The sequence below is a fragment of the Mchenga conophoros genome, linkage group LG23 (genome assembly GCF_057382185.1).
Source record: "Mchenga conophoros isolate Kocher_MC1m ecotype Shallow Benthic linkage group LG23, M_conophoros_male_GT1.1, whole genome shotgun sequence".
NCBI lineage: Eukaryota > Metazoa > Chordata > Actinopteri > Cichliformes > Cichlidae > Mchenga > Mchenga conophoros.
Window position 1 is genome coordinate 19,572,398 of NC_140547.1, and position 25,412 is coordinate 19,597,809.

At 41.7% G+C, this 25,412-nt stretch overlaps 1 protein-coding gene across 1 annotated transcript in view; it reads left to right on the plus strand.

Moving 5' to 3' along the window:
- The window catches only part of LOC146547090 (BCL-6 corepressor-like), an 82,895-nt gene that overhangs the window by 34,320 nt on the left and 23,163 nt on the right, over positions 1–25,412 (plus strand). Inside the window, exons 3-6 of the mRNA XM_085264154.1 lie at positions 1,304–4,906; positions 11,530–11,788; positions 15,973–16,413; positions 16,508–16,735. Of these exons, the coding sequence (XP_085120280.1) occupies positions 1,304–4,906; positions 11,530–11,788; positions 15,973–16,413; positions 16,508–16,735 (4,531 nt within the window). The remainder of the gene's footprint in view (positions 1–1,303; positions 4,907–11,529; positions 11,789–15,972; positions 16,414–16,507; positions 16,736–25,412) is intronic.

Sequence of the window (25,412 nt, forward strand, 5' to 3'; positions counted from 1 at the left end):
TGTTTCCCTCAATCAGCTGAAGGAGAAGACGAGCGACAACTTTCACAAGGATTTTTGAAATTAATGGCAATTTGAAAATAGATCTGTTATCGTCTAACTATAATAAATAAATGCCTGATTTATCTTGTTTAATTTTTGTTCCGAGCTGCTTTCTAACCCTAATTTTCCTTTAGCTACACTTTTCAGTCTCAACCATTCTCCTTTCTCGGTGCCTTAAAAAACAGAGCGAGTGAAGGATCTCTGCCTCCTCCTTCTCATCTCAGGCGGCAACCCAGCTGTCTGGATAATTTCCTAATGGCCCTGCGGCTGATAGCCAATCAGAGATGGTTCACCACGCCGTGTGACAGGAAATTCAATTAGGCTGCTTTTTTTCTTTCAATATTGCGCTCCCTGACTCTCTCTCTTTTTCTGCCATGCTTTCCCTTTGTCTCTTGCCCTCTCTTTGTTTATAGCATTTCCTCTTTTCCCCCTCTGTCTCTGGCTCTTCTCTCTCACCCCCTGCCTCCTCTCTTTTTTTCATCTCTCTGTTTCCTGGATCTGCCGAGAGAGAGAGAGTGAAAGAGTAGCTCCGGGCGTCGTATGTCATCCAGGAATACTAAAATAAATAAATAAAAGGAAAGAGTGCTCTTATTTTTCTCCATGACAGGAAAATGAAATCACAGGCTTTATGTCTTGCAGTTGAGATCCCCTAAATAGACAAAATTCTTTTTTCCTCTCTTCATTCCCGTTTGTCCTTGAAGTGCGAATTTAACCATGTGGTGCTTAACCATATATTTCAGAGTATGTACTGTACTAAAGGGAGAATCGCCTGCACTGCAGAGCCCACTAACATCCAGCTGACAGTGTGGGATACTTAGTCTTCAGCAAAAGTCATATATGTAATTTCATATCACAAAATGTCATATCATAAAATATAACCATTAAATGCACTGCGGAATCTCATATTGAAAAATGTCATATCATGAAAGGTTGGATCACAAAATTTCATCACAAAATATTGTATCAACTTAATGCTTCACAGTGTGCTGCATCACATTGCAAAATGTCGTATGAAGAAATGGATCGCAAAATATTATAAGATAAAATTTCAAAAACTGTTTCTTGACTCAAATATAAAGATTTGCTATTATTCTTAGCATTTTCTGTATCAATCTGAGAATCAGAAAGGTTGTTGCCTTTTTTGTGCATGAAAGTTTTTCTGACTTTCTGTTAGTCAGAATTAATGATTATTGTAGAAAACAGTTCTTGAGGATTTTACAAAAGAATACAGTTATTCATTATTTTCTCTTACTCTCTGTTACAGGTGGATGCCAGTGCAGCTCACAGGATGAACCCGTTAGCTGCCCTTAGTATTGACCGCAATGCTCTGGTGGGGGAAAACCTTCGCCCCCATGGAGGAATTTTTTATCCTGGCATCCATCCTCTGTCTTCTGAAAAACCCCAGGAGCCTGGTACCTCACTGCCACTTGGCTATGATCTCCTGTATAAACCAGATGTATCCCTGCTTGAAGGCCAGAAATCTGCAAATGGATATGTTGGACTGTATAAAAGCCCAGCACCAGGACTGCAGAAACCTTTACTTGTTCCTGCTGCAGCTGGTGATGGCTTGGGCTTGGACCGCAGAGTAGGATCCAGTGACAAACAGCCAGAGCTGGGTTTGAATGGTACCAGTAGCTTTCTTAGACTACCTTGGATCAGCCCCTATACCGATGCTACAATGTACCCCTTCCTGGACATGGCATACAAGGCCTCATTCCTGTCTCAGCAGCCACCCTTCATCCACCAACAGCTGGCATATCAATCGTTGTGTGCCTCCAGGCTTGGGAACAGCACGCCTGGAGAGGAGAGACTTTTCTACCTGCCTCCTTATTTACCGGCCCATATCTCTTCTCCACTAGGCCCTCCAATAAGGATTTCTACAGCCACCCCAGCTTCTACAGTACTTTCACCATTACCCCACTGCCAGGACAAGACATTGCAGGGCATTGGTTCTCAGGTACATCAAGAACCCTCTGCCTTCAGCACCAGTCCTCAGAATCATCAGGATACCCAAGCTCACGCTGTTCACCATACAGAGCGACAACATGAGAGTAGCAGCAGCAGTGGTGGAAAGTCCACTCAGACCACTTCTACCAAAAATACTCTCAGCAAAACTACTGATGGAAACAGTAGCACCCATGTTTCCAGCTCAGCTGGTACTGATGCCTTAGAGTCATCCCCAGTTACCCTTCCTTCTTCCTCACTTCCAACACCCCACCATCTCAGCAACAGTTCTGCAGAACTCCAAAAGTCCCTTAGCAGAAGCACTTCCTTATCCTCAACCTCAATTTCAGTGTGTCACCCTTTTTACATGAGCTCTGAGCACTCCTCCCCTATACACTCAGGCAGCAGTAAAACCAAAGATGTCACCTCTGACTGCAGTAATAAAGAAAAGTGTATATCACCTGCAAAGACATCACTTGACAGAGTAGGACCTCATAAGGCTGCCAAAAACCCCAGAGAAAAACCTTTGGATTTGTCTGCTAAAGAGATGGAAGGTTTTCCAAGTGGATTCCCAACCAGATTAGAGACTCTGTCCAAGTTGGGGTATGTGCCACCATCTCATTACAAGCTGTTAACTAGTCAAGACCAACAGATCAAAGAGAGTTTAACCCGACCTGTTAGCACATCAGCTAAGACTTCAGATCATCCCGAAATGATCAGCACTGCAGGCCCCAGCTGGGCTACTCCAGGTCCTTCCTCTGCTGTCATCTCTGACCACAGCAGAGGCTCTCAGTCTATGAAAAACCGAAGTGTGGACAATACTGTTCACCAACAGCACCCTTCTGGCTCACCTGGCTCTAAGAGAGTTGAGTTAGCCAGTATTTCCAGTACTGTCTCAGGAGGGCAACCTTCTGCAGCATCTCCTTCTTTAAATGCCAAAGTTGGGTGGCCACAAGTCCCACCTACTGACTCTGACAAAGTCCCTCCAAACAGCAAAGGGGAAACTCACTCTGGAAAACAAATCTTAACTTCTGCTAAGCCAGAGGTTAAAGAGAGCCAGACTAAGCATCAGCAGCCATTTCGTTTAGAAAATGGAAATGGCTCCAGCCAGATGTATAGTGATTCCTATCTTCCTCCTGGCTTAGGTTATACTAATCGCTATGTCCCGTACTCAGTTGCAGAAAATATATCCATGCAGCGACTGTCAATAGCAAGTAAAGGACATGTGTACCCGCATCCACTATTACTCGGTAGCAGCAGCTTTTACTCATCTAACATTCCACCAAGACACGGCCTCCCATATGGAGTTCATTCATATCCAAATTCCCAAGAGATTACCTCAACTCCAGTTTCAAAATATTCAAGTCTTACAAGCAAAGAACAGCTTGAGATCAGGTCCAAGAGCCAGGATAAACTCTGGACTTTAGAAAAGCCAGATGTTGACAGCTCTCGCACACGTGATAATGAGAAAGACAAGTCCAAGGCCTCAGGTAAAGGCCTGTCTGCCGTAAGAGATGATATAGTTTGCATTGACCTGGTGCATGATGAGGCAGAAGATGATTTTTCCACCAGTAATTGTGGCTCCACATCTACCAGAACCGAAGATTTCTCCAAACATGTACAAATCAGAGAAACAGAGCCAGGGCCTCCAAAAGGCATCCTTTCAACTCAAGGTACAGAGCAGAGACTAGGTTCACTATCCCACACTTCTCATCACACCTCTTCCTCACCTCCTCCTACTGGTCAGGATAGCACAGTGGAAATCCCAGAGGAGGAGGAGGAAGAAGCAATTAGTCCATTCCCAGATATCCCAGAGGAGGAGACAATGCGATGTGCCCGAACGTCTCCACAGCAGTTTTCTAGAAAATGTAAAACTGGAGCCTCTGCTGGTTCTGGGAATCAAACGTTGAATGCTACTGGTGGTGGGAAAAGTGTTACAAGTGAGGTTAGATCAGAAGTTTCAAGCAGTAAAAATATTCAACCTCAGCAAAGCCCTTCCAGAAACGTAAGCTCTTTGGTTCCTGGAAGCAGAGAAAATAGTTCTAGTGATTGTACTAGTTCCAACAACAGCATGGGAGTAGTCTGTACAATGAGCCCAAAGAGCTCAGCTCACCATGGCAGCACTCAATCAGAAAGTCCCGTTTACAGCAGTATGGGACAGAGTAGTAGAGACTTCAGTCCTCAGGTTCCAGCATCCAGAAGTTTTAATTCCAGGCCATCACCTGGAGGAGCCCAACTATATGCCAACAGCAACCTAAGAGGCCCCTCATCATGTAACGGAAATGCAAACAGTCCAAATTTTAGAAATTTTGTTGGGCCATGCTGCAGAAATCTGACTGTGAGGGCACCAACTTTTGAACCGAAACTTTTCAGCAGCCCAACTCGTGAAAATGTTAACTCTATGCCTACAAGCTACAGGAGCAACAGCCCTCATGGTGAGAACTGCAATGCAGTACAATCAAATGCTAATGCCAGAGCTCCTGCATTTGGAAAGTTTAGTAGTCAGAGTTATGGAAGATCCCTCTCTAAGAGCCAGCCTTCTGGAAATTACCAAACAGCCGGTGCAAGCAGCACCCTCAGGGTTCCCACATATGGAAATAGTTTTATCCAGGGCCCAACCTGTCAACACCTTTCACCAACCAGTGATGGTCTGAACACGATGCCAGTGGATCCGATGCTGGAGCTGTTAGTTAACAAAGACCTTTCCTCTACTATTAGCTGTGGAAATGAGAAGGAATTCAACATGCAAGACTGCGTGGATCCCCTGGCAGATGAAGAGGATGGTCACAGCAAATCCCGTGTCTCTGGCCTCACCAAACGCATTGCCAATTCATCTGGCTACGTGGGAGACCGATTCAAATGTGTGACCACAGAGCTTTACGCTGACTCGAGCAAGCTGAGCAGAGAACAGAGAGCACTTCAGGTAAGGCATCATGTCCTCATCCCTTCGTTATTCAATGATGGTATGGTGAGACAGAGAGAGCAAATCAGATTTTCTCTGGTGGTCTGGTGTGCTATGATTACACCACTGCTGCCTCTTTGGGTTTGTTTTCTGATATTGATTTTTCAGCTTACTGTTCATTAAGGTAATTTAAGTCACACTCACTGAAAGGAAACAGACTCCCCATTCACTGTGGTCCAATTCCACAGTGTGAAGCTTCTTGTAAACATGGAAAAAGTATTTTAAACCAGGGTTACTTTTTTAAAAATGACATTATCTAATAAAGTCCTGGAGCAGGGAAATGCACAGGAGACTGAGAATATTTACCAAATAATAAATTGTGCCTGAAAGAAGGTCATTTCAATAATTTCTTGTGCAGTTATAACATTATGATAGCCTAAAAAATTGAGACTTCCTTAGCTGGATGATTGAGCATGCATCAAAAAGCTTTATCATAGGTTTTTATGAACATTCATATGTGGCTAAGTTCCTTTGCCATTTTGGCTAAAATATGGTTGGAATGCAGCTTTTAACTCAACTGTTGTGGTGTTTCTCGGTTTTATTAAGAAATTAAACATGAACATATGTGTCAGTTTTGCCTGCTGATGCGCAGCCAAGGAGATATTTGTAGGAGGAAGCAGGAATTGGTTTTCTCTGAGGATGCGGTCCCTCACTAGCTTCCCACCTACAAATTATCTTTGGAAGTTGCAGGAGGAGTAAAAAGAGAATGCTGTGATTGTTATGGCTTCTATGTAGGAGGAGTGAATCTCAGCATATGCTGCAGAGCGCTGGTCTTTAAATTACGGTTTTGATTTATCAACTGATTGTTCAATAAGAAAAAAACAAAAACAAAACAACCACAGCATAGCGTCAGCAGTTTTAAATTATTGTGGAAGTGGTGGAGAGTTAAGGACATGAACATTCGGATAGAATCACCGTTTGCAGATGTCTGAACAACTAAAACCCTCCGACTGATTCTAAAGTTCATTTTCATTGTTGGTTGTTTCTTTTGCTTTCATGCACAGTCAAGTCACTTAAACCTTGTTTATACAGGACCCAATGTACAAAAACTGAATGTAAATATGGGCTTATATGAGGTGGCTAATGAGTGAAAAATATTTTGAATTTGAATTAATTCAATGATGTGGCAGTAAAAGAGGAGGTAAGTAAAACAGAAACAGTAAAATGTTGCTTTAAAAAGCAATTATAAGCCACAACCTTAAAGTTAGCCCCAGCTGGTGGATTTTTGGTCTGCATTTAAAGAAATCAGCACTTTCAGCTGCGCTCACAGGGCCAGAGTCTACTGTTAATGCTTCTGTTTTTTTATTGTTAACCCTGATCATAGAGTGTTCAGATCTAATCCAACCATACAAAGAAAAGCAACCTAGAATGTCAACAACAGACTTAGCAGACATAATATGGGATTTTAACCGTAAATCGGGAGAGGAGGTTTGTTTGAATCTGCAGTGAAGAGTGGTCGGATATGAGGAGGTATTTAGGAGGAGAGTGGCTGCCTTCTCCTCCTCTCTTTTGCTTTTCTGCCTGCTGATATTTGGGGTCGAGCTGAGGTCGAGTTAGGATAACTCAGCGGCTCTGTGGCTCCAGGCAACTGTTAACCTGATGGTTTTTCCCCAAACTGTGAAGGAAACAGTGGAAGGAAGGAAGGAAGGAAGGAAGGAAGAAGTCTCTTTTGCGTTTTTTCTTCCTTTCTGTCTCTATTTTTATATGTTTATCTTGGCTTTTTCTATTTTTTCTCTTCATCTTTCTCTCTGAACATCATTTTTGCTTTCTTTGTTCCTCCTTCACCTCCTCCTCTTCATCCTCCTCTCAGTAGATGGAAGAGGATGAATTCATTGTTTTGTTTTGGGTTTTTTTCCTAAGAAGTCCTCATCTTCATCCTGCAGTCCCAGATTAGCTTTCACTTCTTTAAAGTTTTTGTTTTTGTTTTGTTTTTTATTTACTGATGGAAGCTGCTAAATGAATAATGAAGTACATTTCCAGACAGGCAGCTTTAGAAAGCCTATACTTTACATTACAGCTGATGTAACGCTATTGAATTATTTGGGACGCATAAATTTTTTGTGGTCAATTTGCCTAAATTTGTCATCATTTGATGTCTCTTTGTTTTATGGTCATTTTTTGCCTTTTTGTGGTCCTTTTTTATCTCTGTGTTTTAACTCTCTTCATCTTTGTTGTCATTTTATATCTATTTACAGTCATTTTGCCTTTCAATTTCTTGTTTTTTTATCTCTTTGTGATCATTTTGCATCGCTTTCTGATCATTTTCTGTTTATTTCATTTTGTGCCATTTTCTGGTCTTTTTTTATTTCTTTATGGTCATTTTTAACTTATTTTTATTCATTTTGTGTCTCTTTTTGTTCCATTCTTCATCAATTACAGTGTTGAGTTTAGCATTAAACCAACAGCTCCAGAAGGATAAACAACAACTTCAGGGTCTTGTGTTTTCAGTAAAATTCTATTAACTATTTTTTTTTTTAAACTTTTTTTTTCAGGTGACACTTGAAGCCCAGGCACCAGATAAACTAATTACGCAATATTACATTTAGCCATTACTGTTGCACATGCAGGTTTATTGTTGCACTGATTCTTCATGTTGGGCTCCATGTTTTCATGTGTTTCCTGTCCATCTGTTTATTCCCTGTACAAAGCTGTTTGCTCAGTCAATCGTGGCTCCTGAAGGAGGGTGCCGGCTCAAATTAACTCACATTTTTGCTCCTACGCCCCTGGGTGCTCTCAGCTCTGGGCAGCAGCGTTGGATGGATTTGTAGATCGTTTCACGGGCCATTAATTTTTAAAATGGGTTTGCGGTCAGGGCAGAGTGAGGTGAGTGACTAATACCAGGATGTCAGGCAGCGGATCAGGGGAGCAGGCACCAATGGTTAGTAAGGGCATAACAAGCCTGTAAAACCAAAGATGAAGCTTTCAGAAATGAGTGTGGTGCATCTTGGGATGTAAGCTGTAAACATGCATCTTCTTCTTTAGGATCATAACAAAATGTCTTTCAGACATGATTGGAGGTTTCTTGATTTGTCTCTGGTATCTTAGTTCAGGTAACAGAGCAGAACAGGAGTGGCAAATATTTAAATTCTGAAAGAAAATATCACGTGCTGGTGGCTACAGAATATCCTAAACAAGAGCATCTGAAAAGACATCGGTAACAGTGAATGGGGAGAGGCAGGTGATGGTAAAATACTTAAGGAGTATAAAGCGATTTTTGAGATGAGCACTGCAAGAACGCTTGCCAATGGTTAGAATTTAAGTAATAAAATAAGCCGAGGTCTTTTTTTATTATTAAAATGGCCATGAAACTCTGTCTTTAAAAGAATCTCAAATGACAAATTGCTGTTAAGCACAGAAAAAAAACAACTATTAATGCCATTAATAACTCTTTAAAGGCAATAAAAACTTTACATTACGGAGGTTTATGTAATAATCAGTAAATAAGAAAATCTGATCATGTAAAGAAAATAACATTTGGAGTTAAGTACTCACGCAGCAGGCTCAGCAGATGCTGAAGCACATAGAGTGCAGAGCTTGCCAACTTTCTGAAGAGTCAGTCGCTACAGACCTCCAAACTTCATGTGACCTTCAGATTCGCTCAAGAACAGTGGCAGAGACCTTCATGGAATGGGTTTCCAAGTGGATGCAGTGGTGTAAACCACACTCCCACTGGACTCTAGAGCAGTGGAAAAGTGTTCTCTGGCGTGACAAATCAAATGGTCTAGAAATCTAATGGATGAGTCTGGGTTTGGTGGTTGCTAAGAGAACAGTACTTGTGTGACTGCATTGAAATAGAAAAAGACAAAAACTGAGTCAAGCTGCATCGAATCAAGCCAAGTAGGTATTTTTGCCAGGATTTCAGTGTTTTTTCAAAATCCTTATTCTGTATTTTGCGGTGACTCAAATAAAATTCTGTCACACAATACGCAGGGATAAAAATTTTGTTGACCATTAAGTTACGTACAGGTGACGTTAAACAAGCCCAAGTGGAGACAGACATATACATAAATACCAACACTGAACTATGATTTTATTAAACAGAACTGTTAATCCATAGTTCAAATGAATGAATGAACTGATTTTAAAAACCCTAAATTCAAAATCATTGCGCTGAGTTTGAAAGCGTTAGAGGTGAAAGAGGTTAGATAAAGTTAAAAAAAAAAAATGAAAAGAGATGAACATGCTGAAAGGAGTTGAGGTGTAAATGCTAAAAGTTTCAAGCAAACTGTGATCCCAGTTGAACTGAAAAAAACAATCTGACAGATTGTGAGGAGAAGAACTGAGGGACTTTGTTGTGTTTGAAGCTTCCTGAAAGGAATCAAAGTATGAGTGTACTTTAATTGGTCATAAATGATTGGTCACTAACAGCATATGCAGTTATTTTACAGAAATGCATTAAATTTGCTGCCTTTGGTTGATCGTTTGAAGGAAAGAAAGATTCTCCAAAATATGATGCTGTTTTCTGGACTTCATCCCAGCAGCACCTGTTCACTGTTTGTTTGGAGCAGCTTCACATATTTCTCTGCGTGTGTCTGTTGCAATGCCAGCAGGGAGTATTTTTTATCTTTCAAAGCAGCAGAGTCGGGGGGTCACAGAGCGACTTCTGAGTGTTTAGGATTTGTGGTGTGTTTGTGTTCTGAGGCAGTGAAATCATGAAGCTTCTCGAGGCTCCAGCTGCCACAGAGAAACAGAGGTGAGTACCTCTGGCTGACAGCTGCCGCCGCCTGTGAGGATCACTGAAAGTCCGGAGTTAGAGGTCAAGAAGGGAAGGTGATGGCGACCAAATGCTGATTCTTTTTTAGGGACCAATCCTACAAATATTGACTGAAAGAGGTCAAATACCAAATGTGAACAGGATCAGTTCAAAAGCAGAAGCTCTTCTTCCTGAGAGCTGGAAGGTGACCCAAAATCTAAAAAGATTAAGATTTGTCAAATAAACAAACCTCTAACCTCTAGCGGGCTCATTATGTTACCTGAAAATTACTTGCGTATATTTCTATGCCAAGATGGACTCTGAATGACAGTACAGAATAATCCGCATATATTATATACTAGCCCTTTATATATCTCCTCAGTTCACACTCCGTATTAGGGTCCTGTGTCTTAAAGCCCTCATTAAAAGTTCACTTTCTTCTGATTGGCTAGCTCATGGAAGTCTGCCTGGGAGCAGCACCGAGTGCTTGTTAGCTGGTCAATATTGAAAGTACCACAGCTTTGGGTTCATAGGGATCACTTTCATCCTTAGTTACCTCATTTGAAACTCCTGAAATGTTTACATTTAATAATATGTATTACTGAAAACAAGGAAAACAGATCAAACCTGTGCTGTACTGGTTGTTTGGTTTCGTATATTCACATGGAAACAAAACAGTAACGCTGCATGACTCCAGTTTTGATGGGCCTAAACCCCCGTCCACACAGGGTTTCAATCTGGTTGCCTAGGTAACCCTCTAGTATTTACTACCCAGTCATATATTGGCGGTATCCTTAGCACTTATTGGTAGTCGCTTTAATTGTGTAACTTAATGAACAGTTTAACTCTAGACCAATCCAACGCCAGCAAATGTGTCCTCCATTATCACGAAAAGTCAGTAAATGTCATGGACTTTCTTACATCTCTGGTTGCCATGTTGCTTCACCGTGTGTGGATGATGCTTTACATTAAAAGCCCAGGGTTCTAAAAACTCAGGTATCAACTCAGTATGTACTGCATAAACTCCATGTAAAAGATTCTTTATGACTCTAATTTTTAAAGCATCAACCCTACTATATGTTTACTTTGTTGTCCTGTTGGTTTTCTGAAGCCAGAAATGACCATCTTTGGACGAGAAGGTCAAGTTGTAATTTTTCTCCTCATATCAGGTGGTTTGTTTTGCAAGCTGCATCTACAGTCCGTATGGAAGCATCACACAAACACACAAACACAGATACCTTCAAATTAGTGTGAAGTAAAATCAAAAGCTGGAGCTCAGTGTTCTTCTCTGTTAGTACAGTTAACCACACAGCGGCCCATCATTGGTTAGATAGTCCAGAGGTCCAATTCAAGGACTCCAGATAGCTGAGCAGCCAGAGCCACCTGTGTCGCCACCCACCTATCAGTCAAAGAGGCCACGTCCCTAAGAATGCAAACTTTGAGTACAGTCTTTGGAAAGGAGAACATTAGCTACAGAGACCAACACAGTCGTTGTATCAAGCTGTAAACAAGTTTATTTCATAAATGTGGACATTTAACATTTTTATCTCCAGACTTTGCTGCTTGATCAATCTCAATTTTTTTAACTAGTCCTCTATCCTTCATTTTTTATTGAGCTCACTTGTTTTTTGTTTTTTTGTGTGTTTGTTTGTTTCATTGAATAAGCTGCTGTCTGTTGGCTAAATCAATCAGAATAAGTGGACTAATTAATGTACTGATCCATCCAGCTTTAGGAGTGCTGGTTGGTTTCTGGGGAAATAATAAATTTAAGATGTGTAATGAAGGTCAAGAGGGTCCAAACGCCTCCAGGCTAAAGCAACATGTTGACACTTAGTCGTGTTTCAGGCTCGACCGACGCAAACTCTCATATGTGCTTTTCTGTTTTTCTCAGCGTGCCATGCTTCGCTTCTCCGAGCTGGAGCTGAAAGAGAAAGATGGAGACAGAGGACGAGGAGGAGGAGAAGGAGATGAAGAAGAAGTGGAGAAAGAGCTGGCAGAAGGCCAGCAGGGAGAAGAAGAAGAAAAAGAGGAGGAGGAGGGGGAGAAGAAGACAGATGAGGCGGGTTGGGAACGCTGCCAGCAGAGTGAAGGGAGGCGAGGAGGGGGAGGAGGAAGAACTCCCACTGCAGCCGCTGCTGAGGCTCCAAGAGGTAAGAGGATTTCCTGAGAGTTCTGCAGGATGACGCACACACATGCACACGCACACAGACACATGCACACATCACAGACCCACAAAGACATAAAAACACACGCCTTTCTTTTTTCCAGTTGATCTCACTCGCTTGAAGTCGCTCAATTTCTTTGTCTCTTTCTCTCCTTTTTGTGCTCTCTCTCCATCTGTGTGTGTGTGTCTGTTTGTGTGTGTGTGTATCTCACATACACGCACACATTTGAACTCTGGGTGCACTTCTCTCCTTTTAAACTGAGCGAACCGCTGCCCTCATTTTCTCTAGAAAGCCAAGCGTGCCCGTTCAGTCACACACGCAAACCATCAGCGGTTTCTCTTCCACATTTTTAAAAGTAAAAGTTTTAAGCGCAGAGTCCCGATTTGTTTTGTTTCACGCTCGGTTCACGCTGCTAAAAACAAAAAAAGTCCCAAAACGCTATTTCAGGATCATTCAGTAGGTGTTTTTTAGGTGGTCGGTTTTGGCTTGTTTCAATGAGTTTTTCAAACTAACCAAACAAGTCTGACTGTGATGATTCACTTTAAGTCATTTTTAACTTGCATTTCTTGCAGTCACAGCTCCACAGGCTGAAATCTGAGACATTTTAAGGTTCAGTTGTGTTACTCATGGCTGGATTCTTATGTTTAACCTGCTGTCAGTTTTTTGTTTGTTTTTTTGTTTCAGATTGAGTCATTCTTGGGTATATAGCAGTTTATTTTGTTTGCAGTGTAAAATTACAATTTTTAGTTCTGTGTTAAAGCTACACTGTAGATACGTTGTAACCACACGCCCCTCTGAAACCCTACAACATATCCTAAAGTGTGTCTTTGTAACTACACACTGCGCTGGTGCAGGCTCTGACTATTGTGGTTGACCTGACCAGTGCCGTAGATTCCTCCTGAGCATTTTCAACATTTTAGCAGGGGTTTTTTTGTTGTTGTTTTTTACAGTTTATTTATCGGTAAGAGTACACTCATTGTCTCAATATAAAGACTCATATATGTAACGAAAAGAAAATGCAAAACCTACAAAAATCTTTAATAATTGGCAACGGTGGGAAGGAAAAACTCCTTTTCAATAGGAAAACACCGCCAGCAGAACCAGCCATCTACCCCAAATGGATAGGGGTGAGGGGAAGAAAAGTATGAATGCTGATAAAAGTGTCAGACAGTTACAAAGGGAACGTGGTAGGCTCTGCAAAGGCTCTGCAAAACTGTGGTTGTGTTATAAGTATGGAGTGTTCTCCTTATCCACCAGCAACGAGTCTGACAGTCTGAACAGGGAACTTATAAGCCATTAAAGTGAGCCAGATACCCCATTCTCCCTAAGCATACTCGGACAGAACATCTGAGGGATGTGATCAAATGTAGGCTCAAGCGTGTCAACCAGGAAAAACCCACATCAGCCAGAGCTTTAAGGACCTCAGGGCAAATATCATCCAGCCCCAGGGGCCTGCCAGAGAGGAGTGCTTTGAAAACTTCAGCAACCAGTAACTTCTGCCCTTACAATCAAGTCCTCTACCTGATCCCCACTTCTTCCATAACCATGTATTTGCTTCAGCTACTGCTAGAGCAACTTTCCACTTGGTATGCTGGTAGTAGTAAGCTTCTTCCAGAGCCCCACAAGATAGATAAGTTTGATAGGACTCATTTTTAACTTGTGGTGTCCCTAATTGGGTTTGGGGATTTCTGCTACAGAAAGCACCTACCATCTTGCTACAGACCCTAGCAACATAGAGGCAGACCTGGCCTGTTTGGACTCGGTGTTGCTGGTCTTTGATGTTCTGGTGGAATTTGAAGATCTTCTGGACCACGACTTCTGCTAGACACGTACAATGTATCCTTCCTACACAACTGGGCACACCAGGCCTCTCCAGCATCCTCCTCCACCGTTGTTACTTGATGCAAAGCATCACCAGGTTGCAATCGGCTGTCAGCTCTTCTCCTGTCTTCATCCGAGGGGCCCAGCCGTGCAAAGCCAATTATTCTATTACAGTATTGACTATTGATGTGCAGCCAAAGGTGTCTTGGTGCCATGTGTATTGAATAACACTCATATGCATGAACACCGTGTTTGTTTTGCACATCTGTAGTTAGCACAGAAGACCACTCATGTTCAGATCAGGCAGGCTGTTTCTCCAAATCTAACCCCTCCAGGTTTCACCGTTATCACCTATTGTGCGCTCTCCAGCACCCAACCCAAGAACTGTGTAAAGGTTCAGGTACTCCTAACTGTTGCTTGACACACAAGTGAAAGAATAGTCAGAGCTTGTTCCCTGATCTGCAAAGGGAATAAAGGTGAACCTGCCCTTTGTAGCTGCTTCTCAGCCTTGGAAATCCCCTCTCCATTCCCTCTCTAGGAGATTGGTTTCAGAACCAGTGCAACATGTTGAGGTGACCCCCACTATATCCAGCCAGTATCTCTCGATCTGTCACACAAGTTCAGGCTCATGCTTCTACAGAGCAAATAAATAAAAGACCGGTGAACATCTATACACTGTTGTGCTTTTACTGCCTTACTGCATTTTCAGTTTTGCTGGCTTTGTCAGAAAGGTGATACAGTTGTGCTTTTATGGCTTTATAGGCAATGTGGGATTACATTTTAGGATTAGGGGAAGCCTCCTTTATAAATATATCTGACTTTGTGACTGTGCAAAAATCATTTCCTTGAATGCAAACATTTTCCATTTGAATTATAGTGTTGCCTTACATATGGCAACTTTTTGGGAGGGGATTTTATGTCAGATTATTGCTGACCTCTGCTGCAAAAAAAGATTTTTAATGAAATCCTAAACTAATGAAAGGATCTCAGAAACATTGAAAGTATTTTTTTGACAAAATTCAAATCAGCAACTTAAAAAGTTTTCGGGAAAATCAAGAGTTGCTCAAATCTGCCGCTGCTGTTCTCAGGGCAGTTTTATTCTCTGTGTGCGTGCTAAGCGGCGGTCTTTAGTGCACGCAGCCAGACAACAACGTTTCCATGACGATTGCTTTGATGGCCCGTTGCCATAGCGCATAATGTGCCTGGAAGCAACGGGAAGCAGGGCAAGTCAGATGATTCAGAGAAGAGAGAGCATGGGAATATATGGAGGGAGAAAGATAGGGAGGCGGGATGATTAAAGACAGGATGAAAGAAGAATAAAAAAGATGACAGAAGAGAGAAAGAAAGGAATGAGGAGAAGAAGAGAAAATGTGAAGATGAAGATGGAAAGAGTGAGCGAGAGACATAAAAGATGAGGGAGAGTATAAGGCGCCTGTCTTTGATCCTCTCAGCGGAAAAACAGAACACAGCTGTGTTTGTATTGCTCACTTTGTGAGGACTCAGCTTCCTTATGGGGACAAAAAACAAGCAAAAGGTAAATCAGGACACTTGAAGATGAAGATGAGGTTAAGGCATCATTTTTCCCTGGTTTTTCAGAAGGTCCTGGATGCCATCTGGGTCAGTGGTGGTGTTGTCCAGGGGAAGATTAAAAATGTTTCAAATAAAATTATAAGAAAGCAGCTGGATAAACCCCTGAAATTAAGCTGCAAGATGAAGGACTCCTCTGCTTGCAGACCATAAATAAAGGAAGTTGGGATAACGTATGCTGTTAAATGATGAGGGCACACAGCTGTGTAGGTTTTGGTTCAGTTAAGAGCAACAAGAACACATATACTGTAATATCGCCTAAGTCTAACTTCCAGTTTTTAATATATGGTCTCAGTTGAGGTTTTTTTAGATCAATTATTTACCAAGTCACATTTCGTAAGAGGCAGGCCATAAACTTTCCAAAGTAAAATGACAAAAAAACACCCCAGAAACAACTGGAAATAATACTAACCGACTGACATCAGTTGTCTCCAGTTGACCAACCTGAATGCATAGCTCTAACTGTCGTTGTCTTTGGTTGTAACTAATAATGCAAGGTCTGTTGGCACTGAATGCAACTATTTTCATTTGGCTTATGGAGCGCCACCAAAAATCTTAGCTGTCTGTCTTTTCTGTGCATTCTTCTTCTTCTTTAAATCACTTATTGAAATCAGTGTCTTCAAACTATTACAAATTATGCCAATGTGTTTTCAGTAGTTAGTGTCTTCCCTCAGTCATTTTAAGATTCAGGCCCTGTACATGAATAGTGGTGTTAAACTAAGATGTACATTTTTTGTTTGTTTTTTTTGTTTTTCATGCAGGTTTACACTCTCCCTGCCCTCACAACCACCTCCCTGTCTTGCCACTTTGTTGCAACTCCGACAACCTTCCCATCCCCAAGGAGAAGAATGATGGCTTTATGGAGAAAGAGAAAAAGAATGAACATGAAAGAGGAACTGGTCAGGAGAAAAAGACAGAGAACACTTGTTTTGGCTCACAGACAGAACAACAACAAAGGTTTTTCCCCCCATCCAGAGGCCTGTTTCAGGGAAACACCTCCACCCTTATGTCCAGCCCAGGCCTCACAGGTTCGAATCTGAATATGGAGATAAGTCGGCGGCGTATCTTCAGCCTTGAGCCTTTCCATCAGAGCAGCATCATAAACAGCCGGCTGAAGAGAGGGAGGGAGGAGGACAGAGAGGAGGAGATGGAGGTGGAGGAGGGGACGGAAAATCTGAGCAAGAAAGCCAAATTCACAAACGGTAAGAATTCAGAAAGTCTTCATGTCTGTGATTTTATCTTTTTCTGTTGGGATGCTGGAGTCTTCTCCTACTGACTCACTGGTCTTGATTACAGAGTCATCTCTGGAAGACGTGAAGAAGCTGAAGGTCTGCATCGAGTTGAATGGCCTTCGGCTCAACAAGCCCCGCCTACCCGGGGAGTTCAACCAATGGCTTCCCACTGGTCAGAGATCAGCAGAGGCCAACAGGAAGTTCAGAACAGATGTCCCATCCATCAGGGCGAGGTCAGACATCAGCGAAGGCTGGTGTGAGCCCACATTTATGAGAAGGGATGGAACGAGAGGTAAACCCTCAAATTTTGCTCTTTAAACTTGACACTTTGCCTCAGATGATTCTACGTGTATTCAGGATCCGACTAAAGAACAATAAAAAAATTTAATGTACTGTGAAACTGGAAACTAAAGAATAAAATGTGTTTAGACACGAGTAGAGACATGTCTATAAGCTGACAGCCCATGTCAAGTTTCATGATGATTTGGACTTGTTTCACTTATTAAACCACACTTCTAACCCACGCTGCATGAGGCACACATTTATGTGTCAGCGGCAGACCTCTAACAACTTTTATTCTGAAGGCAGAGCTGTGGGTTCAGAGCAGAAAGCTCTGCTGCTGTTGCTGCTCGTGCTGATGAAATCTCTCTCTGCGTCTCTCTGCTGTCATCAGTCCTCCACCTCTCCATTTCCTCCTCCACCCCCTCTCGTCTCTCCCTCACAGCTCTTTTTCCTCTCTCTGTGATTGCCGGAGCACACGAGTGGAATTACACCAACGACGTATGTGTATGTGAGCGTGTGTGTAAATCTGTGTGTGTATGAACCCGTGCGGCCTCGTGGCGTGCTAATAGCCGTCTAACATCTCCCAGATGGAGCTGTCACACTCGCAGTAATACATAGGGAATGTGTTAGCAGCCTCCTCCTCCTTGTCTCCTTGCTCTGTTTGTTGAAGGCTGCTCGGAGTGGCACTCACAGTCTGTGCTTGTTCTCTTCAGGATGTCAAATTCACTTTAACTCAAACCAAATAAATCCAATTAAATCCAAACCTGCCATTAGTGGTGGTGGTGGTGGTATTGGTGCATCTGACTTACAAAGTCTCTGCTGATTTCATGCACTTGCCTAAGATCTGCAAATTTACTACATGCTAATGATGCTGATAACAAGGTCTGTAAAGCTATTACTTTTTAGGAGAAACAAGTTGGAATTATTGCAGACCAACACGTAATTAATTTAAATAAACCCAAATGCAGCACATTTGAATGCTGTTGGAACTTGATTTGTCAAGATGATACAATCAAAAGCATTGATTTAAATGTGATCCATTTACATCAAAATAGGAATGGACCAAATGGAGCACCCTGTGGTACACCAGATTTATGAAATAATTTAGGTGTTTAATTTGAACAGCCATTGGCTGCTTATGGTTACTTTTCTGCTGTCGTGGAGTTTGCTGGGAGCGCTGAGCAGTTATATTTACCAAAGCATGCACTGCAAGGATTTTGCTCACACTGATTGTTTCTCTGTATGAATGAATCTGTAAATACTGAAGTTATGTCAGTTTTTGTTGTCCAGAAGATTAACTTTACCAATGACTTAAAGCACTTTGAAGATATAGGCAAGGCCTTCTTTGATAAAGACATTGTCTAGATGGGAACATATGTTGCTCTAAACCTGTTTATTGCATTTAGCACTGATGGCCTAATATGCCACCATACCATCAGAGACGCAGGCTTTTGAACTGAGCACTGATAACAAGCCAGATGGTCCCCCTTCTTTTAGTCCAGAGGATGCTGTGTGTTCCATGTTTTTTAAAAAAAAAAAAAAAAACTATTTCAATGTGTCTGATCACAGAACAGTTTTCCATTTTGCCTCAATTTTAAATGAGCTTTTGCCCATTTCTGTATAATGTTCACATAAAGCTTCTTTGCATGATAGAGCTTTAACCTGCAATGGTGGATGGCATGGTAAACTCTTTTTATCTATTTCTGGATGCGTTCCTGAGTCTATAAGGTGGTTTTCATGACAGAATTATCTTTGTTTTTAATGCAGTGCTTCCTGACAGCCCAGAGATCAGAAGCATTCATTACTGATTTTAAGCCTTTTTCCTCACACACAGAGATTCCTCCAAATTCAGTGAATCTTTTGATGATATTGTGTATGTTATATGAGAGATCTTCAACTCTTTTCAATTTTATATTGATAAACTATTAATAACTGCAATTTTTTACAGACTGGTGAAATCTGCCTCTCATGGATGCTCTTTTTATACCCAGTCGTATTAATGATATGTAGTCAGTTAACTTAATAACAATGCCCTCCAATTGTTTCTTTATAGCACCAATGATTTTTCAGGCACTTCCCAACTTTATTGACATGTCTTTCTGTCATTACACTCAAAATAAGGTAATATTGTTTTTATGAAAAACGCCTCATTCTATATAAGACTGAAGCCATATAAGAACTCCTCCTGCATGTATGGGGTAACATGGAATCTGACTGGGCCATGATACTCAATTTAAGAAGCAGCCCGTAGGACAGTCATTGGTGTGAATCTTGGTGGTAACCTAAGAAACCACTAATGGTTGTTGGTGGTAATAGAAGCCATCAGGCTGTAGAAAGAGTACTTTCAAATTTTGTTGGGCCAGGGGACTCCTGAAAAACCACCAATACCTGGGGTCGAGAAAGACTGCTGCCGTGACAAAAACAGAGGCTATACAGAAGGACTTTTTGTTGGCCTTAAAGAGGTTCCAGTAAACCATTCAGAAACTCAGGAAGGGAAAGCAGGGCTTGGTATTTTTGGTCGGGGAGTTGCTGGTGCACATTGTGAATACTGCCATGTGGTGGAAGTGGTACTTTGAAAAGCTCCTTCCTTCCTGCAACAACACTGTTGTTGGTCAAGTTTACCAAAGGAAGCAGAGACTGAAAACTTGCTGAATATCTGGGCAAAAGTTGCAAAAGTTTCCCCCTAAAAGCTCTAGAAATTGTTGGGCAGTCTTCAGACACACCTTTTCAGGGATACATGAACATCTGGAACAGTACCTATGAGGTAGCTGGGAGAGATTGTGGTTCTCATTTGCAAAAGGGTTCCCTCATATGTGATTCAATTGTCATGGTAACACACTGTTCAGCCTGTTGGAGAAAGCTGAGACGGAAGCTTGGACCCTCTTTTCCTTCTCCAAAAAATTCCACCTTGGAACAGTGGGAAAGCTCTGTACTAGGGGTGCAACGATACACAAAATTCACGGTTCGGTTCGGTTCGATACTTTGGTGTCACGGTTCGATATTTTTTCGATACAAAAAAAAATGTTCATGCCTTTTTAATTTGTCATTTATTAAAATTATAAATATATATTTTAACACAAAAGTACAGTTTTTAAATTTAACCCTAACCCTTGTGCGTGTTGTTTTTTAGCTCGTCATATTGCAGCCACAGAAATTCTTTTGTCCATGAAACCATAAAGCTGCACTTTCTTTTTGCCTTATAGTCTGATTTGTCATAACTTCTCCGTTTTGTGGTAAGCTTTTCTTTGGCTGTCACTTCTTCACCCTGACCTGTCTTATTTGGCTCAGCAGAACTGAAATGCTTTTACACACGCACTCACATAAGCTCAGCGATTCTCTGCGCGACCAACCTCTCACATGTTTAAGCTGCGGGAGATTTCACTTGTCATGTTTGCATAGTAAGCTAACGATTAATAAGACTATGTCAGAGGAATTGGTGCACAAATTATCATCACTCACAGATCAGTGCTGTCGCTCTCTATACACAGTTCGCACGATTGCAAAGTGAAAGCAAAAAAACAAGCGCAAATTCAAACACGATTTCAATATGTCACATATTGACAGTGGCTCACCCAATGACATAATTACCCAGCTACATTTCTGAAAGAATGCAAAAGCATTGACATATATTTTTCCTTCCTACAATAGCCCGACAGGCAGGGGAGAGATAGCCCCGGGACGTCGGGCTAGCGATATTGCGAGCCCTGTATCTGATTGAGGAATCACTCATCTTTGGAAAAGAGAGTTTATTACAGAGAAATGTCTCTTTCCAAAATAAAAGCTATACTATCCGCTTCTTCTGGGCTATATTCTCAGCAGCATATTAAACATATCAGGTCTCCATAAGGAGAATCCTGTGCTAACAGCTGTCTAAATGACTCGGCTAAAGTTTGTAGCATGCATGCTTGTTGTTTTTGTCTTTGCATTAGGATGATGTCGGTGTAAATGTGCAGTCATATTCGTTGTGTTCCCACTAGTGCTTTCAGGTTAATCTCGTTGAAATAACCTTAACGCCACAACACGGCAAATCTCCGTTAACGAGCTACCCTATACAGAGGGGCTAGACGGCCAACACGTTAACGAGCTAACTGCGCTAACACACTAGCTCCCACCCATGTAATTGAGCATTGCATGGCACATCCAACATACTGTTTTACTTTAGTCCATGACTCGCTTACCTTCAGGGTCATACGTCACATGAAAACCAAAATAATTCCAAACGCCAGATCTGAATGAGGGTGGGGAGGTCCACTTCTGTCTCGCTAGCTTGCCCTGCGCTCTTCCTTCTGACCATCCTGTCTGTGTTGAGTGCTCAGTGAATCTGCGTTCGACTACTCCGCCTAGGCTGCACTCTCGAGCCTAGGCGGAGTAGTCAAATGCAGATTCACTGAGCGCTCAACACAGACAGCATCGTCAGAAGGAAAGTTGATAAAATAAATTACAAATTTTGTATTGTTCTTTTTTTTTCTCCCCTTTGGTTTTCTTTCTTTCTCTCCCCCTCTTTCTTTCATTCTTTCCCCCTGTCCTATCCCACAGTCATGTCTGTCCCGTTTGCAACTGAAAATAAAATAAATTCATAATTATAATAAAGGTCAATCAAATGGACCAATATGATGATCCACTTAAAATAAATCCTCTTGGCATCTTTCTTGGCCTCAAGACAACAATTCTGATGGCTATAGATCCAAACGGGACACAAAAAAAAAAAAAAAAAAAAAAAAAATTGAAAAAAAAAAAATTGAAAAAAATTGTATTGTTCGATACATATGCGTACCGAACCGAAAGCACTGTATCGAACGGTTCAATATCGATACGAATATCGTTGCACCCCTACTCTGTACCCATGGGATCATGGGAGTTTGACAATCAAGTCTGCATGTGTCTTATAAATTTGGAGAATATTTTTTTCCAGGTTCCCTGAGGTGAAGTAAGAGGTCCTCTTAACTGTATAACTACAGGTTTCATGAGTCACAGTTACCTGTGGTCATACCTCAGTATAAGCAAGCCTTGACATAATATCAAGCATGTCTTGGTGGGTGTTAAACTCCATAGAGGATGTCCCTTGTTGCCATTTCTGTTATTCATGGACAGGATCTCAGGCATAGCTGGGAAGTGGAGAGTGTCCATTTTGGGAACTTCAGGATAGCATCTGATTTTTGCAGATGGTCTGGTTCTGTAGGCCTCAGAACATACTTTTGACACATACTGGGACGTCTGAAGCAGAGTATGAAGCAACTAATATGAGTGTCAACATTTCTAGTCCATAATTCTCTGCAGGAGAAGAGCAGATAAGTTCTTCTATGATGCAGGAGAGTTGCTGCCCCAAGTAAAAGAGTTTATCTTGTTTATAGAGGATGATAATGTGGACCATGAGATTGACCAGTGCTGCATTCACAGCCACAGGGGAGTTGTACCAGACCAGACAACCAGACACCCTACCCTTATCTGGGATCACTCTTTGAGGGTGTTTTCATACCTATAGTTTGATTACTTTGGTCTGAATCAGTTGGTGAGTTTGTAACCTTGTAGCTTTTCCATGTGGTTTGGGTTGTTTTCACACAGAGAAAAATCAGAGTGAACTCAAAGTTAACCAAAATACATGACAATGAAATACGTGAGAATGTTCAGTCTGCTTATTACTGAGATGTCTGGGTTGGGAGCAACAAAAGTAAATACAGGAACACATTGCAGTCTTCTGATGTATCCGAGAACACTGAGAATTCATGTTCATCTCACAGCTAGTTGCTGGTCCATACACAACTTTGTACATCATAGTGCAATTCAGTATTCCAGAATGCAAAGCATACAAGTAAGTTTTTTAGCTCAAACTTACAACATACTAGGGTGCCGGTTTGGCTCAGTCGGATGAACGAGCGACCATGTTCCGCATGGTTGAAAGTAGGGCTGCCACAAACTATTATTTTGATAGTCGACTAGTCACCGATTATTTTAGCGATTAATCGACTAATCAGATCATGCATCCATTGGACGTAAAAGTACAGCTTACTGCACAAGCATGCATCTGCTCTTATATAACTATCATTAGCTTACAGCTTTAAGTGTGTAAGGTATGTGCTAACTAAAAATAAAGACAAGATGATAGTTTATTAAATTTTAATGAAATTTGCAGATTGTTTTGGTGAAGTTTAATAAACTCCTTGCTATCTAAAATATAACAGGACACCGGAGTATATTCTCCAGCATCTCACACTTCTGATAATCATTTGTCTGCTTGACGTTTATTCAGCTGTGTAAAAACTAGAAGTTTAATCTCAGCCAAACCGATTTACTCAGGAACAAATAAAATACTACAAAAAGCCAAACAATAACATATTTAAGTTATCTAAGTGACTTATATATGTTTAACCTGAGTAGTGGTGGGTTTGAAAACGATTTGCCGGGAGTCCATTGTTCTCACGGGCTCTAGTGAGCCTTGCCCCCGGCTAGCTATCGAGCTAGTGGGTAACAGACGTCTCCGAAAACGTCGGAGCGCTTTTGAAAATATGTGGTGTCTTGATAAACTGAGCAGATATTTGAGATTTACACGGCTACATTCTCGTCTGAAAATATGTTAAACGTTTATTTTGTGACCCAGAAAGAATAATAAGAGTAATATTAAAACTAACTAGCAGCCACCATTGTTGGAAACTGAGCTGGGCTGCGCTATTAATTCTGTGATACAGTTTCTTCTTCTTCGGGGTTTAACGGCAGCTGGCATCCTTGTACATGCAGTGCTGCCATCTTCTGTTTCAGTCCATTATTACACTCTTAAATCCTACTACTTATCCCTGCGTCTTTTGTGATCTCATAAAGCTTCAAACGACGCATCGACTATCAAATCAGTCGTTGACGAAATCGTTGACGAAATCGTCGACGTAATCGTGACTCTTCGACTAATCGTGGCAGCCCTAGTTGAAAGCAGCCAGCCCGGGTTTGGGTCTGGCCCGTGGCCCTTTGCTGCATGTCATCCCCTCTCTCTTCCCCTCCGCTTTCCAGTATATATTCACTGTATTTATCCAATAAAGCTAGTCAAAAGGGCCAAAAATATATATTTAAAAAAACTTGCAACATAACTGGTAACAGTTCATTTGTAACTCTCTTGTTCAAAGGGTCTCAGTGCTGCTGTTTTGGACCCAGTGCGATTACTATGTTCACACCTGCACAAACAAACCGCGCCAAGGGGGAAAACAGATTAAATACCGAAGGTGTGAAAACACCATGAGATATATTGGAGAGTTCAGATAATGGGAGGGAAATTGGAGCAGAGTCACTACTTCATTGTGTCAAAAGGAGCGAAAAGATTAAAAGCTCCAACTCTAAAAAGTTCTCATTGTAACCTGAAGCCAAGTGAGGAAGATACAAAGTGATAGAAACGCTCCTGTTGAATTCTATTCGTAAGGCTCTTCTTCTTCACAAGCTCAAGAAAAACGTTTGTTGGTCAATTTCATGACTTTTTAGACCTGGGGATAATGTCACCAGTTGTGACATTATTTATAGGCAACCTCTCCTAGTGAGTGTGGTCGTGGGCATTTGAAGGAAAATTACTATTTACTGTGTACTTTGAACTATATTGAAAGATAGCCATCTCCATTCTGTTCTATAAAGACTATGTTCAATCCTAGTTTTATTCAGTTCACTGATCTTTACAACTGAGATAATGGAACTTGGGGAACACAGTAGAATTTTCTTCTACGATCGATCGATATGCACAGTCGCACCTGAAAGCACCAGGTGTTTGCAAGAGGGGCGTGGCCAGTGATTCCAGATAATGATCATGTCATGCTTGAGAAAACAATGAATGCTGCAGTTTGATGATTAAAATGAGGAGCTGTTTTACTGCGACACATCCAGAGGGATTCGCACAGACACACACACTCAGTATTAGCCCTGTATGTGTGTGGGTCTTTATACGTGTCTCTAATTTTGTGCGTCTGCGCAAACTAGCTTCCAGTAAATGATAAATTCCTGTTTAGTAGCTTCACACATTCACGTGCGCCCTCATTATGTGCTGTATATGTTAATCCTATTCACAGAGAATGAGTACGTAGGTGAATAAAGTGTGTGTGTGTGTGTCTCTGTGTGTGTGTGAGTTTGTGTGTGTCCAGGCTGATAAATAATTCAGCAGATGGAAGCGGCGTGACTCCCCGTCGGCTCTCAGAAAAAACCTCTGGCTGTGTGTGTGTCTGTGTGCATGCGCGTGCAGTGGCATTTACACATTAGCGGTTGTGTGTGTGTGCGTGAGCGTGTGAGACGGCACAGCATGTGTGTGTTTTTCTGTGTGAGTGTTTCCTCCAGGCGTCTGCAATGGAAAACATTGCAAGCACTCTCTCTCTCCTCCCCTCCCCCACTATTTGCTACCTCGTTCGCCCGTTCACTCGCTCGCTCGCACGCCTGCTTGCTCGCTGCTCCACTCAAGCGAGGAAGCTGTGTGTTTCTTTGTTCCTCTCTCACGCTCTCTCTTGCTCTGTCTCTTATTATCTAACCCGTCCCCGGCTGAAGGACAGACGGCGGCTCATTTTGGGCGATGAATAGAGTCTTTGCACAAACAGGAGAATGATCACAAGCTGCAAGAAAAGTTTAAGTTTGTCGCACAAATTGGCCATTTTTAAGGTCACCCTGAAAATGTATTGACTCCGATTAACAGAATACAATTTTTAAGTGACGTCCACATTTAGGTTGGACATACA